This window comes from Anolis carolinensis, chromosome 5, assembly GCF_035594765.1.
Source record: "Anolis carolinensis isolate JA03-04 chromosome 5, rAnoCar3.1.pri, whole genome shotgun sequence".
Taxonomy (NCBI): domain Eukaryota; kingdom Metazoa; phylum Chordata; class Lepidosauria; order Squamata; family Dactyloidae; genus Anolis; species Anolis carolinensis.
Genome location: NC_085845.1, coordinates 1,251,607 through 1,269,573, shown reverse-complemented (window position 1 = coordinate 1,269,573; position 17,967 = coordinate 1,251,607). Strand labels below are relative to the sequence as shown.

General features: G+C 39.9%; 1 protein-coding gene across 1 annotated transcript in view; it reads right to left on the bottom strand.

Annotated features, from left to right (window-relative positions):
- Window positions 1–17,142, bottom strand: part of nagk (N-acetylglucosamine kinase) — a 32,965-nt gene extending 15,823 nt beyond the window's left edge. The window contains exons 1-2 of the mRNA XM_062981382.1: window positions 17,051–17,142; window positions 3,224–3,308 (exon numbers count right to left, since the gene is read on the bottom strand). Coding sequence (XP_062837452.1) covers window positions 3,224–3,308; window positions 17,051–17,079 — 114 coding nt within the window. The 5' untranslated portion in view covers window positions 17,080–17,142. The remainder of the gene's footprint in view (window positions 1–3,223; window positions 3,309–17,050) is intronic.
- Between the last annotated feature and the right edge of the window lie 825 nt (window positions 17,143–17,967).

Below are 17,967 nucleotides of genomic sequence, written 5' to 3'. Positions count from 1 at the left end.
GAACATCAGGAAGAACTTCCTCACTGTGAGGGCTGTTCGGCAGTGGAACTCTCTCCCCCGGGCCGTGGTGGAGGCTCCTTCTTTGGAGGCTTTTAAGCAGAGGCTGGATGGCCATCTGTCGGGGGTGCTTTGAATGCGATTTCCTGCTTCTTAGCGGGGGGTTGGACTAGATGGCCCTTGAGGTCTCTTCCAACTCTACTATTCTATGATTCTATGATTCTAATAAGGAGGCATCAAGGAAAAGCCTATTAAACATCAAATTAGGTTATGATTTTACAAATGAAGCACCAAAACATCATGTTAGACAACAAATTTGGCAGAAAAAGTAGTTCAATACGCAGTAATGCTATGTAGTAATTATTGTATTTATGAATTTAGCACCAAAATATCACGATATATTGAAAACATTGACTACAAAAATGTGTTGGATAATCCAGAACGTTGGATAAGCGAGTGTTGGATAAGTGAGACTCTACTGTATATAATAACCCTATAATATGATATGATAATAGCACTAGATCGTGCCGTCCCTAGCAATTGACTTGTTTATTCATTTCGTGTCTAGAGCACTGTATAAATAGGTATATAATAACACTATAATAATATAATAATTGATATAATACTATAATAACAATATAATTATAATATAATATAATATAATATAATATACAGTAGAGTCTCGCTTATCCAACATAAACGGGCCGGCAGAACGTTAGATAAGCGAATATGTTGGATAATAAGGAGAGATTAAGGAAAAGCCTATTAAACATCAAATTAGCTTATGATTTTACAAATTAAGCACCAAAACATCATGTTATACAAAAGATTTGACAGAAAAAGTAGTTCAATACGCAGTAATGCTATGTAGTACTTACTGTATGTACGAATTTAGCACCAAAATACCATGATGTATTGAAAACATTGACTACAAAAATGTGTTGGATAATCCAGAACGTTGGATAAGCGAGTGTTGGATAAGTGAGACTCTACTGTAATATAATAATAAAAACACTAAAAATATTATAAATATAATAATGCTATAATAATAATGCTATAATAATATAATAATAAATATAATATAATAATAATAATAATATAGCACTTGGGAAGAGGCCCCGCCCCTCCCCTGGCCCCGCCCCTGTGTCCTAATAGGTGCCATCACCGCCCCCCTGGATCGCTCCAGTGCCCACCAGGGGGCGGTAGCACCCACTTTGGGAATCACTGCTGTAAATCATCGCTTTCTCCTGAGAAAAAACTTATAATATCACAAAGGACGACCACCTCACCCGCTTCATAGGAAATCTGCTACAAAGCAGGAGCTTTTTTGTTGAATTCCAGGGTCAGAGAAGCAGAAGAACGGCCTGCCTCAGGGGAACGTGCTTGCTCCATCCATGTTTAATACAGTAGAGTCTCACTTATCCAAGCTAAACGGGCCGGCAGAAGCTTGGATAAGCGAGTATCTTGGATAATAAGGAGGGATTAAGGAAAAGCCTATTAAACATCAAATTAGGTTATGGTTTTACAAATTAAGTGTGATGTCTCATGGGCCATGTAGTCCCGTTCCTAGTACTATTGTGGCAGACGAAGAGGAGAACTTGGGTTTCCCACCGATTCAGCCAGAATCGGAGCCCCTGCACCTGCAGGATGTTTGCCCTCAAGAAGTCAGCCAAACAAGCCTTGGGCAGAATTCTCCCCCATTTTCTCGCCGGGATGATTATAATCGAGATAGAGGCGCTCGGGAGGCGAGTCGCCGAAGCGCCAGGATTGCTGCCAGACAATTAGCTGATTAAGCCTGTTTCCCTTGGGAAATCTTAAGGAGTCATGCATCTGGACACAGTATTGGTTTCGTTTCTTGTTCCCCAGGGAAAGTGTTCCTTGGCGGGAAAACAAGATCCTATATAGGTGTTTACCCGCAAAGAAATCCTTGCGGAGTCAATTCGTCAGCTTCAGGAGTGAGATCATGTGTAGACTACGCTACTCCAGTTCCTTTGCTTCCAGGACCTTGCCACGGATCTTGTTCCAGTTTCCAAGCCAGCCTTGTTCCCCGGACCTCGTCACGGACCTCGTTCTAGCTTCTTGCTTCTTGCTTCTTGTTGCCTCGATCAAGCCTTGTTTGCCAAGAATCTAGTTTGTTTTCCAGCCTTGTTGTCAAGCTCCATTGGACTAAAGGACCTTGTCATTTCCCCACACTTTGCTTGGCAAAGTGTGTGTTTCGGTTATTGGATTATAACTTTGGACTCTAATATCTCATATTGGACATTGTTTTCCTGGACTATATTTGACCTTTCCTGAAAGGTCTACTTCTGAACTTTATTCTTCACTTGTTTTTATTGGCTTTATATATTCCTTTAATAAAGATATTAGATAGAATCTGGCCTCTGCGCATGGTTATTGGTGCTCCGTAGCCTGGGTCTTGACATTAAGGGCCAAAACATCATGTTATACAACACATTTGACAGAAAAAGTAGTTCAATACACAGTCATGTTATGTTGTAATTATGTTGTATTTACGAATTTAGCACCAAAATATCACGATATATTGAAAACATTAACTACAAAAATGGCTTGGATAATCCAGAGGCTTGGATAAGCGAGGCTTGGATAAGTGAGACTCTACTGTATTTACACCAATGACCACCCACGGCCAGAAAGCACAGAGAGTTTCATCTATGCTGACGATTGTGCCATCACCGCTCAAGCAGAGAGATTTGAAAGGGTTGAACAGAAGCTCCATTGGTGGACTATCCTTTCATTTACAAAAATCAGAGCAGGGATATAACCACGCTTCCGTCGGCCACTATTAAATGATGGTGGCAATTTATTATCATGGAGGAGGCCGTTTTACTATTGTCGGCCCACATCAGAACTGCTTCGCCATTTCTGTCGGCTTCGCCATAACCCCAGGCGCAGCTATGGCTATTGAAATCTCCCACAACAAAATGCGCTTGATGATTGTGTCAATTGCTTGGTTGTGTAAAACAGAAATCAACCCCTGGGTAGTCATTGGCTGATAGGGGAACATACACAAAAAAGCACAATAAGCAAAAAACAAAACAATGCATTGTTTCTTGCAATGTGCAGAAACTAGCGCTCCTCGGCAGAGAAGGCAAAGGCCTTGTAACAGTACGACTGCATTGCATGCAACCATGGCAGTGAAGAGCGGTTCCAAACTGCATTAACTCCCCAGTGCGGATGGGGAGGAAGAAGAGAAAGCCTGACTCACCCAATGGTTGGTGCAAGGACCTTCCGCTTCGGCCAAGATGCGCCCGTTTTCGGAGAGAAGCACCACTTTGGAGTGGGTCCCTCCCCTGCAAGGAAGAAGGAAACCAAGAAATAAAGGGGAGGAAGCAAAAACAAGCCCACGCAGAACCCAAAATCTCATCATCATTATTACTATTATATTGCACTCACCCCATCTCACGGATTCGAACCACTGACCTTCAGGTCAGCAGTTCAGCCGGCACAACCGCGGCTCTCTGAGACACTGTGACCCCCACCAAGAATAAATCGGGACCACACTTGGCATAGAGAACCCTCATGACCAAGTGAACCTACTAGAGGGAATTAAGGGGGTCTGACCCACCATGGTGGGAGCTGTAGTTCACCCTGCAGCCAGAGAGCACACTGAACCCCACCCATGATGGGGCCGGGCTGTGGCGCAGCTGGCTAGTAACCAGCTGCTATAAATCACTAATGACCGAGAGGTCATGAGTTCGAAGCCCGGGTCGGGTTAAGCCTCCGACCATAAAAAAAAAAAAAAATAGCCCCGGCTTGCTGTTGACCTAGCAGCCCCGAAAGACAGTTGAATCTGTCAATTAGGGAAATTTAGGTACGCTTTATGCGGGAGGCTAATTTAACTAATCTACAACACCATAAAACTGCTCACGAGGAAAAGAAGAGGAAGAACAGCCACCAATGGACGGTGAAGCAACAGCTCCCCCTGTGGCCGAAAATCGTGAAGCTGGAAGATGTTAAAAAAAATGCCTCTGTGTCTGTCTAAAACTGAATGTTGTTTGTCTATTGGCATTGAATGTTTGCCATATATGTGTTCATTGTAATCCGCCCTGAGTCCCCTTCAGGGTGAGAAGGGCGGAATATAAATACTGTAAATAAATAAAATAAATAAATAATGATGCACCTAGAGAGCAAACGTGCCCAACATCACAAAGTTTAAATACTGATGGAGTTTCAGGAGGCCCAGGCTTGTGGGTCTTCTTCTGAATTCTCACAGACTACGTTGTCGTCGGCAAATTAGAGTTCTATCACAGATGTTGTAGGTCATCTTCTGAATGCACACAGGCTACGTTATCCTATGAGCCAGTGCGGACCTTGAGATCATCCGGGGAGGCTCTTCTCGCGCTCCCACCACCGTCTCAAGTGCGGCTGGTGAGGACGAGGGAACGAGCCTTCTCGGCAGTGGCCCCCATCCCGGCTCTGGAATGCATTTCCAAAAGAGATCAGACCATCCCCTACATTATCCAATTTCCGTAAGGAACTGAAGACCTGGTGGTGTCGGCAGGGTTTTGAGTAATTACATTGGACTACCGCCGATTTCTGGGCCTGAATATATTGCACAAGATTTCCCTAGCCTAAAATGATACATTTTAATATATTGGTTTTATGGTTCCCGTCCCCTTGATCTGGTCATGTAAGTGTGATTTATTTTTATAATTGTATTATTTTACTTTGTTTAATAATGTGTATTATGTTGTTATGTAATGTTTGTGTTTGCTTTTACGACTGTAAACCGCCCTGAGTCCCATCTGGGAGATAGGGCGGCATATAAATAAAGTTTTATTATTATTATTATTATTATCATTGGCATATTGGAGTTCTATCACTGATGTTGTAGGTCTTTTTCTAAATGCTCACAGACTACATTATCATCAGCAAATTGGAGTTCTATAACAGATGTTGTAGGTCTTCTTCTGAATGCGCACAGACTACGTTGTCATCGGCATATTGAAATTCTATAACAGATGTTGTAAATCTTCTTCTGACTGCACACAGACTACGTTATCATCGGCATATTGGAGTTCTATCACAGATGTTGTAGGTCTTCTGAATGCGCACAGACTACGTTATCATCGGCATATTGGAGTTCTATCACAGATGTTGTAGGTCTTCTGAATGCGCACAGACTACGTTATCATCGGCATATTGGAGTTCTATCACAGATGTTGTAGGCCTTCTGAATGCGCACAGACTACGTTATCATCGGCATATTGGAGTTCTATCACAGATGTTGTAGGTCTTCTGAATGCGCACAGACTACGTTAACATCGGCATATTGGAGTTCTATCACAGATGTTGTAGGTCTTCTGAATGCGCACAGACTACGTTATCATCGGCATATTGGAGTTCTATCACAGATGTTGTAGGCCTTATGAATGCGCACAGACTACGTTATCATCGGCATATTGGAGTTCTATCACAGATGTTGTAGGTCTTCTGAATGCGCACAGACTACGTTATCATCGGCATATTGGAGTTCTATCACAGATGTTGTAGGCCTTCTGAATGCGCACAGACTACGTTATCATCGGCATATTGGAGTTCTATCACAGATGTTGTAGGCCTTCTGAATGCGCACAGACTACGTTATCATCGGCATATTGGAGTTCTATCACAGATGTTGTAGGTCTTCTGAATGCGCACAGATTACGTTATCATCGGCATATTGGAGTTCTATCACAGATGTTGTAGGTCTTCTGAATGCGCACAGACTACGTTATCATCGGCATATTGGAGTTCTATCACAGATGTTGTAGGCCTTCTGAATGCGCACAGACTACGTTATCATCGGCATATTGGAGTTCTATCACAGATGTTGTAGGCCTTCTGAATGCGCACAGACTACGTTATCATCGGCATATTGGAGTTCTATCACAGATGTTGTAGGTCTTCTGAATGCGCACAGACTACGTTATCATCGGCATATTGGAGTTCTATCACAGATGTTGTAGGTCTTCTGAATGCGCACAGACTACGTTATCATCGGCATATTGGAGTTCTATCACAGATGTTGTAGGTCTTCTGAATGCGCACAGACTACGTTAACATCGGCATATTGGAGTTCTATCACAGATGTTGTAGGTCTTCTGAATGCGCACAGACTACGTTATCATCGGCATATTGGAGTTCTATCACAGATGTTGTAGGTCTTCTGAATGCGCACAGACTACGTTAACATCGGCATATTGGAGTTCTATCACAGATGTTGTAGGCCTTCTGAATGCGCACAGACTACGTTATCATCGGCATATTGGAGTTCTATCACAGATGTTGTAGGTCTTCTGAATGCGCACAGACTACGTTATCATCGGCATATTGGAGTTCTATCACAGATGTTGTAGGTCTTCTGAATGCGCACAGACTACGTTATCATCGGCATATTGGAGTTCTATCACAGATGTTGTAGGTCTTCTGAATGCGCACAGACTACGTTAACATCGGCATATTGGAGTTCTATCACAGATGTTGTAGGTCTTCTGAATGCGCACAGACTACGTTATCATCGGCATATTGGAGTTCTATCACAGATGTTGTAGGTCTTCTGAATGCGCACAGACTACGTTATCATCGGCATATTGGAGTTCTATCACAGATGTTGTAGGTCTTCTGAATGCGCACAGACTACGTTAACATCGGCATATTGGAGTTCTATCACAGATGTTGTAGGTCTTCTGAATGCGCACAGACTACGTTATCATCGGCATATTGGAGTTCTATCACAGATGTTGTAGGCCTTCTGAATGCGCACAGACTACGTTAACATCGGCATATTGGAGTTCTATCACAGATGTTGTAGGCCTTCTGAATGCGCACAGACTACGTTATCATCGGCATATTGGAGTTCTATCACAGATGTTGTAGGTCTTCTGAATGCGCACAGACTACGTTATCATCGGCATATTGGAGTTCTATCACAGATGTTGTAGGTCTTCTGAATGCGCACAGACTACGTTATCATCGGCATATTGGAGTTCTATCACAGATGTTGTAGGTCTTCTGAATGCGCACAGACTACGTTATCATCGGCATATTGGAGTTCTATCACAGATGTTGTAGGTCTTCTGAATGCGCACAGACTACGTTATCATCGGCATATTGGAGTTCTATCACAGATGTTGTAGGTCTTCTGAATGCGCACAGACTACGTTATCATCGGCATATTGGAGTTCTATCACAGATGTTGTAGGTCTTCTGAATGCGCACAGACTACGTTATCATCGGCATATTGGAGTTCTATCACAGATGTTGTAGGTCTTCTGAATGCGCACAGACTACGTTATCATCGGCATATTGGAGTTCTATCACAGATGTTGTAGGTCTTCTGAATGCGCACAGACTACGTTATCATCGGCATATTGGAGTTCTATCACAGATGTTGTAGGCCTTCTGAATGCGCACAGACTACGTTAACATCGGCATATTGGAGTTCTATCACAGATGTTGTAGGCCTTCTGAATGCGCACAGACTACGTTAACATCGGCATATTGGAGTTCTATCACAGATGTTGTAGGTCTTCTGAATGCGCACAGACTACGTTATCATCGGCATATTGGAGTTCTATCACAGATGTTGTAGGTCTTCTGAATGCGCACAGACTACGTTATCATCGGCATATTGGAGTTCTATCACAGATGTTGTAGGTCTTCTGAATGCGCACAGACTACGTTATCATCGGCATATTGGAGTTCTATCACAGATGTTGTAGGTCTTCTGAATGCGCACAGACTACGTTATCATCGGCATATTGGAGTTCTATCACAGATGTTGTAGGTCTTCTGAATGCGCACAGACTACGTTATCATCGGCATATTGGAGTTCTATCACAGATGTTGTAGGTCTTCTGAATGCGCACAGACTACGTTATCATCGGCATATTGGAGTTCTATCACAGATGTTGTAGGTCTTCTGAATGCGCACAGACTACGTTATCATCGGCATATTGGAGTTCTATCACAGATGTTGTAGGTCTTCTGAATGCGCACAGACTATGTTATCATCGGCATATTGGAGTTCTATCACAGATGTTGTAGGTCTTCTGAATGCGCACAGACTACGTTATCATCGGCATATTGGAGTTCTATCACAGATGTTGTAGGTCTTCTGAATGCGCACAGACTACGTTATCATCGGCATATTGGAGTTCTATCACAGATGTTGTAGGTCTTCTGAATGCGCACAGACTACGTTATCATCGGCATATTGGAGTTCTATCACAGATGTTGTAGGTCTTCTGAATGCGCACAGACTACGTTATCATCGGCATATTGGAGTTCTATCACAGATGTTGTAGGTCTTCTGAATGCGCACAGACTATGTTATCATTGGCATATTGGAGTTCTATCACAGATGCTGTAGGCCTTCTTCTGAATGCGCACAGACTATGTTATTGTCAGCATATTGAAGTCCTATCACAGACGTTGTAGGTCTTCTTCTGAATGCGTACAGACTACGTTATCATCGGCATATTGGAGTTCTATCACAGATGTTGTAGGTCTTCTGAATGCGCACAGACTACGTTATCATCGGCATATTGGAGTTCTATCACAGATGTAGGTCTTCTTCTGAATGCGCACAGACTACGTTATCATCGGCATATTGGAGTTCTATCACAGATGTAGGTCTTCTTCTGAATGCGTACAGACTACGTTATCATCGGCATATTGGAGTTCTATCACAGATGTAGGTCTTCTTCTGAATGCGTACAGACTACGTTATCATCGGCATATTGGAGTTCTATCACAGATGTAGGTCTTCTTCTGAATGCGCACAGACTACGTTATCATCGGCATATTGGAGTTCTATCACAGATGTAGGTCTTCTTCTGAATGCGCACAGACTACGTTATCATCGGCATATTGGAGTTCTATCACAGATGTAGGTCTTCTTCTGAATGCGTACAGACTACGTTATCATCGGCATATTGGAGTTCTATCACAGATGTAGGTCTTCTTCTGAATGCGTACAGACTACGTTATCATCGGCATATTGAAGTCCTATCACAGACGTTGTAGGTCTTCTTCTGAATGCGCACAGACTACGTTATCATCGGCATATTGGAGTTCTATCACAGATGTAGGTCTTCTTCTGAATGCGCACAGACTACGTTATCATCGGCATATTGGAGTTCTATCACAGATGTAGGTCTTCTTCTGAATGCGTACAGACTACGTTATCATCGGCATATTGAAGTCCTATCACAGACGTTGTAGGTCTTCTTCTGAATGCGCACAGACTACGTTATCATCGGCATATTGGAGTTCTATCACAGATGTAGGTCTTCTTCTGAATGCGTACAGACTACGTTATCATCGGCATATTGGAGTTCTATCACAGATGTAGGTCTTCTTCTGAATGCGTACAGACTACGTTATCATCGGCATATTGAAGTCCTATCACAGACGTTGTAGGTCTTCTTCTGAATGCGCACAGACTACGTTATCATCGGCATATTGGAGTTCTATCACAGATGTAGGTCTTCTTCTGAATGCGCACAGACTACGTTATCATCGGCATATTGGAGTTCTATCACAGATGTAGGTCTTCTTCTGAATGCGTACAGACTACGTTATCATCGGCATATTGAAGTCCTATCACAGACGTTGTAGGTCTTCTTCTGAATGCGCACAGACTACGTTATCATCGGCATATTGGAGTTCTATCACAGACTTTGTAGTGACATTGGTTTTGTCTTTCAATCTGCTGAGGTTAAATAGCTTCCCATCAACAAGATGAAGCATCATAGCAATGAAGATTGAGAATAAAGTTGGGGCAATAACACATCCTTGTTTGACACCTGATTCCACCTTAAATGGGTCACTTTGGGAGGCATTGCTGTCCAAGACTGTTGCCAGCACATCATCGTGGAGGAGCAGCAGGGTGTCCATGAATCTGTCAGGGCACCCGATTTTTGGGAGGATGGTCCAGAGAGCGCTGTGGTTCACGGTGTTGGACGCCTTGGCGAGGTCGATGGATGCCATGCACTGAGGTTGGTTTTGTTTTCTTGGTCGCCCACACTTTTTCTATGAGCGGGTGGAGTTGATGCCCCTTCTCTCCCCTATCCATTCTCATATGAACAACTTTGGAGATGCCAGATTTCGGGATGGGAAACGCTCCGTTCCCAAGCTCTGCTCAAAAGCTCCCTTCCTTCCTTCCTTGCTTCCTTGCTGTCTATTTTGCAGAAAGGCCAGCGCTCTGGTTCTGAAGAAAGGCCAAACTGTTCTCTATCAAAAATGCATAGCGTCCGAATACAGGGTTGCGTAAGAGGCTGCAGAAAATTCCCCCAAATTAAAAATAAACTGGGTTGTTGTATGTCTTTCGGGCTGTGTGGCCATGTTCCAGAAGCATTCTCTCCTGACGTTTCGCCCACATCTATGGCAGGCATCCTCAGAGGTTGTGAGGTATGGAGAAAACTAAGCAAAGAGGTTAATATATATCTGTGGAAAGTCTAGGGTGAGAGAGGTCAGTGTGAATGTTGTGTAGTTAATCACTTTAATTAGCAATGAAAAGCTTATCTGCTGTCTTCTTCCTGCCTCTGGGGCATCCTTTGTTTAGAGTCGTTAACTGCCCTTGGTTGATTCATGTCTGGAAATCCTCTGTTTTCAGAGTATTGCTTTTTATTTACTGTTCTGATTTTTGAGTTTTTTAATACTGGTAGCCAGATTTTGTTCATTTTCATGGTTTCTTCTTTGAACAGTAAATAAAAAGCAATACTCTGAAAACAGAGGATTTCCAGACATGAATCAACCAAGGGCAGTTAACGACTCTAAACAAAGGATGCCCCAGAGGCAGGAAGAAGACAGCAGATAAGCTTTTCATTGCTAATTAAAGTGATTAACTACACAACATTCACACTGACCTCTCCCACCCTAGACTTTCCACAGATATATATTAACCTCTTTGCTTAGTTTTCTCCATACCTCACAACCTCTGAGGATGCCTGCCATAGATGTGGGCGAAACGTCAGGAGAGAATGCTTCTGGAACATGGCCACACAGCCCGAAAGACATACAACAACCCTGTGATCCCGGCCATGAAAGCCTTCGACAACACATTAAAAATAAACTGCTTTTCGGGAAACGGCGAAAACAAGGCTCCCTCGTGATTTGGGTCAGGACCGGCTCTTGCAAAAAGCGGGGACGCCAAGGCACATCTGCACTGGATAACTCTCATGGTTTAATTAACGTGGATCCATGCCATGGTTTTGCAAGGCCTTTCTCCTTTCCCTACCAAAAGGGGGGCATCCACACTCGAGGATTGATTCGGTTTGGCACCGCTTTGCCTGCCCTTGCCTCATATACATTTCATATTATCTATATATATAAAAGAGTAATGGCATCAGGGCAGCGGACAAAACAACAAAACTACAGGCCCCCCAACCTCGAAATTTGACAACACAACCCATCACCCACGCCTCTAGGTTGATACAACAAAAAGAAAAGAAAAATAAAGTCCTAATTAGAGGGAGAGGAATAATTGTTTTTATCCAATTGCTGCCAGTTACAAGGCTAAGTTCCACCCACTTGGTCTCCTAGCAACCCACTCAGCCCAGGGGACAGGCACAAGAGTTTGGAGAGACCCTTAAGGACCATCCAGCCCAACCCTTTCAACTATGCAGCAGGACACAATCCAAGCATTCACAACACATGCACAATGTATAAATACTATACAATACGACACAGGGACATAGACCCCCCGCCTCTCTCCTCACCACTTTCACAGTACACAAACAACCAAATGCATACTAAACATAAGGACAACCATACAACAGACATTCAATACCACCACTACCTCAACAAGTTCTCACCAACACCACCAGACAACAACACAACAACGCGTGGCCGGGCACAGCTAGTTATCTATATAAATAAAGATGCCATGTCCGTTTGTGGGGACCTCATATCTCCCAAACTGCTTCACTGATAGATGCAAAATTTGGACAGCATTCGAACCGACAAGTGTTTTCAGGTATTCACATACAGTAGAGTCTCACTTATCCAAGCCTCACTTGTCATGGGACCAATTCCAAGAGCTGAGTTTGCAAGCTCTTGAATCGGAGCCATAACAAATTACACTCCTCTACATCTCGCACGGAACATCTGGCAGAGAAGCCTGGGAAACTCAGGAGAGTAACCAAAACAATTTTAATGAGTAACTGTTTTGTAGTGATGATAATTACGTGTGATGTGACGTTGAAACAAAGGTGATAAAGGTGATTGTATGTAAACATTATGCCATTCTCGACTTTGTTCATGTCGAGTGTTCTTCAATAAAGATCCTGTTTGATAACAGCCACCAGTGGTCTGTCTTCATGCCGGTCGTTTGAAGTGAGCACGACACTCACTTATCCAAGCCTCTGGATAATCCAAGCCATTTTTGTAGTCAATGTTTTCAATATATCGTGATATTTTGGTGCTAAATTCGTAAATACAGTAATTACAACATAACATTACTGCGTATTGAACTACTTTTTCTGTCAAATTTGTTGTATAACATGAAGTTTTGGTGCTTAATTTGTAAAACCATAACCTAATTTGAGGTTTAATAGGCAGTTCCTTAATCCCTCCTTATTATCCAAGATATTCACTTATCCAAGCTTCTGCCGGCCTGTTTAGCTTGGATAAGTGAGACTCTACTGTACCTACTATCACAATCCTGTCACACCCGAGAGAGGTAAAACCATGACCCTTAGCATGGGTGGGGATGCAACACTGAACAGCCTTGTAGCTTCAAAGCCTGGCTTCTTCCTGCCTGGGGGAATCCTTTGTTGGGAGGTGATTAGCTGGCCCTGATGGTTTGATGTCTGGAATGTTTTCCGAGTGATGTTCTTCATTTAGTGTTTTGAATTTAGAGTTCTCTCACACAGCTAGTTATTTATATATATTACTAGCTGTGCCCGGCCACGTGTTGCTGTGGCGAAGTATGAGGCCCCTTCTACACAGCTGTATAAAATGCACACTGAAGTGGATTATCTGGCAGTGTGAACTCAAGATAATCCAGTTCAAAGCAGATAATATAAGATTATAAATGGGTTCTATAGCTGTGTGGAAGGGCCTTGAGTCTACACTGCCATATAATCCAGTTCAAATCTGATAATCTGTATTTTATAGGCAGTGTGGAAGAGGCCTAAGTGAGGCTGTCCCCTGGGCTGAGTGAGTTACTAGGAGACCAAGTGGGCGGAGCTTAGCCTTCTAACTGGCAGCAATTGAATAAAAACAATTATTCCTCTCCCTCTAATTAGGACTTTATTTTTCTTTTCTTTTTGTTGTATGAACGTAGAGGCATGGATGAGGGGTTGTGGTGCCAAGTCTAGTGTTTCTGGGATGTGTAGTTTTGTTGTTTTGTCTTAGGCTGAAATTTCATTACCCTTTTATATATATAGATTAATATATCATTATTTATATTTTATAGTATTATTATTATAATGAGGTTATTAATTCAAACTTGTGCGCCATTTGCACCTGTACCTTGGGAAGTGAGACTTGGCCACGGTGGTCCACGCTCTGGTTACATCCCGGATAGACTACGGCAATGCACTGTATGTGGGGCTGCCTTTGAAGACTGTTCGGAAGCTTCAAGTGGTCCAACGGGCGGCACCCAGATTGCTCACACCAGAAGGGGGTTGGACTAAATGGCCCAAGGGGTCTCTTCCAACCCTCTTTATTATTATTATTATTAGACATTGACAAAAATCACTATCTGCCAACTGCAAAAGGCCACCCTGCTGGGATCTGCGCGCATCATCCGAAAATACATCACACAGTCTTAGACACTTGGGAAGTGTCCGACTTGTGATTTTATGATACGAAATCCAGCATATCTATCTTGTTTGCTGTGTCATACAATAATAATAATAATCATCATCATCATCATCATCCCAGGTGACAGTCGCATTGATGAAAAACAACAGGAAAAACTCAGCCGCTCTCAGGACCTCAAGATTGAACTTCAAAGACTCTGTCAGAAACCAGTGCAGGTGGTCCCGGTGGTGATGGGCACATTGGGTGCTGTGCCAAAAGATCTCAGCCGGCATTTGGAAACAACAGACATTGACAAAATTACGATCTGCCAACTGCAAAAGGCCACCCTGCTGGGATCTGCACACATCATCTGAAAATACATCACACAGTCCTAGACACTTGGGAAGTGTTCGACTTGTGATTTTGTGAAACGAAATCCAGCATATCTATCTTGTTTGCTGTGTCATACAATGTTGTTGTGTCAATAATAATAATAATGTTATTTCTAGACCACCTCTCTCCCCAGAGGGACTCAGGGCGGTTAACGTACATATAAACGGCAAACATTCAATGTCATAACTACTTCACTTAATATCAAAAGAATAAAATGACAATAACATACCCATCATAATAAAAATTCCACATTAGAAAAATAATAAATTTAAGCATGACACTCAGTAAAAACATTATTGCACAGAGCGAGCATACAATAGTATATATTTCTTATTATTTTGAGGTTATTATCAATAATAATAATAATATATAATAGTATTATTATTATGAGGTTATTATAATCACCAATAATATATATTACTAGCTGTGCCTGGCCACGCGTTACTGTGGCAAAGTGGTGGTGGTATTGGTTAAAAATTGTTGTGTAATTTTTATTTGACGTTATTTGTATTTTTAAATTATTTTTATTGTAAGTTATCTTTTTATTTATTATATTTTATTATTTTCTTGTATTATTTTTAGTTATTTTCTGTTATTATAGTATTTCATTGTATTGATTTTTTAGTGTTTTTAAGTATTTTTAGTGTTTTTTATTATTTTTTATTGGGTTGCTAGGAGACCAAGTGGGAGGAGCTTATCCTTCTAACTGGCAGCAATTGGATAAAAGCAATTATTCCTCTCCCTCTAATTAGGACTTTATTTTTCTTTTCTTTTTGTTGTATCAACCTAGAGGCGTGGATGATGGGTTGTGTTGTCAAATTTCGAGGTTGGGGGGGCCTGTAGTTTTGTTGTTTTGTGGGTCGCCGTGATGCCATCACTCTTTTATATATATAGATTATTATTGCAATTTTGAGGTAGTTATTATTATCACCATCATTAAAAAAATGCAAAGCTTTTGCAGTTTGATTGACTTCCCCCAGGTTTTTGATGACAGAAGCAATTAGGAAGCAGTGGCATTTGCAGCCCAGGAACAGAAATCATAGTGTCACAGAGTGTAAACCAGGTGTCCTCAAACTTTTAAAGCCGAGGGCCGGTCCACAATCCTTCAGACTGTTAAGGGGCCGAATTATCATTTGGAATAAAAAAACGAACAAATTCCTATGCACACTGCATATGTCTTATTTGTATTGCAAAACAACAACAACAACAACAACAACAACGAAAGAACAATACAATATTTAAAAATCAAAACAATTTTAACCAACATAAACCTATCAGGCTTTCAATAGGAAGTGTGGGCCTGCTTCTGGCCAATGAGATAGTCAGGTTAATTAGGATTATTGTTGTTGTTGTGTGCCTTCAAGTCATTTCAGACTCTGGGTGAGCCTAAGTCTAAAATTTTTTATTTATTCATTTACTACATTTATTTACTACATTTATATCCCGCCCTTCTCACCCCGAAGGGAACTCAGAGCAGCTGTATCTACATACAATATATTATATTATTAGCATAGCACAATATTAGCATTATATATTACTATATTGAACTATACCACTATACTGTAATATTATATGTAATATATAACATATAATTAATATTATTATATGGTATTATTATTAGTGTTATATTGTATTACATTATAATATTATTATCAATATTATATGTACATACAATATATTATATTATTAGCATAGCACAATATTAGCATTATATATTACTATATTGAACTATACCACTATACTGTAATATTATATGTAATATATAACATATAATTAATATTATTATATGGTATTATTATTAGTGTTATATTGTATTACATTATAATATTATTATCAATATTATATGTACATACAATATATTATATTATTAGCATAGCACAATATTAGCATTATATATTACTATATTGAACTATACCACTATACTGTAATATTATATGTAATATATAACATATAATTAATATTATTATATGGTATTATTATTAGTGTTATATTGTATTACATTATAATATTATTATCAATATTATATGTACATACAATATATTATATTATTAGCATAGCACAATATTAGCATTATATATTACTATATTGAACTATACCACTATACTGTAATATTATATGTAATATATAACATATAATTAATATTATTATATGGTATTATTATTAGTGTTATATTGTATTACATTATAATATTATTATCAATATTATATGTACATACAATATATTATATTATTAGCATAGCACTTTATCTATGTTTTGAGTTTACAACCTATGATGTGCACTTTGCTAATCTACTATTACAACCTCACTGTTTTTAAATTCTATGTTTTTAATAAGTGTGTTTTTATTCTTTTTGGTTAATGTGCAAATATTACAATTGGTGCATGTTATTGTTTATTGATGTATTGTATATTGTTATTGTTTTGTATTTGATATTTCTGTGAGCCGCCCCGAGTCCCCTCCGGGGGAGATGGTGGCGGGATACAAATAAACTTATTATTATTATTATTATTATTATTATTATTATTATTATTGCACAATATTAACATTATATATTACTATATTGAACTATACCACTATACTGTAATATATAACATATAATTAATATTATTATATGGTATTATTAGTATTATATTGTATAAAATGATATTATTATCAATATCATATGTATATACAATATATTATATTATTAAAACTGATATAAAAATATTATATTATAATTGAGGGCGGGGGCCAGGTAAATGACCTTGGAGGGCCTTAGTTTGGGGACCCCTGGTGTAAACAAAGCAGATCATAACCCACACTGCACTTCAGCCTGCCTTTTGCAGAAATAGGCTTTAAACATGTGCATTTGGGACAATGTTTCCAGGAATTCCGGTTGCCTTGCCTTGCTTTGCATTGGACTCACCCTTCGACGCCTCCGAAGAGCGACGCCATGCCTGCAGAGGGAGTGGGCGGGGCTTGCCCGGGACTTCCGCGTCCAGGCCACGCCCTCCGCGGGCGCCACGCCCCCTTGTGGGCGGGGCTTCAGCCTGCCGCATCAGGAGGAAAAGGCATTTCTTCCTCAAAGTTGCTTATTATTATTATTATTATTATTGTTGTTGTTGTTGTTGTTGTTGTTGTTATTATTATTATTATTATTACCTTTTATGTGGTGGTTTATGGCACATATTCACTAAATATTAATTGTACATTCAATACTATTAATTGCACATATTCATTAATACTATTAATTGCACATATTCACTAAATACTATTAATTGCACATATTCACTAAATACTATTAATTGCACATATTCACTAAATACTATTAATTGCACATATTCACTAAATAGTACTAATTGCACATATTCACTCAATATTAATTGTACATTCAATACTATTAATTGCACATATTCACTAAATACTTTTAATTGCACATATTCACTAAATACTTTTAATTGCACATATTCACTCAATATTAATTGTACATTCAATACTATTAATTGCACATATTCACTAAATACTTTTAATTGCACATATTCACTCAATATTAATTGTACATTCAATACTATTAATTGCACATATTCACTAAATACTTTTAATTGCACATATTCACTAAATAGTACTAATTGCACATATTCACTCAATATTCATTGGAGATATCTACTCAATATTATTAATTGCACATATTCACTAAATACTATTAATTGCACATATTCACTAAATACTATTAATTGCACATATTCACTAAATATTACTAATTGAACATATTCACTCAATATTCATTGGAGATATCTACCCAATATTATTAATTGCACATATTCACTAAATACTATTAATTGC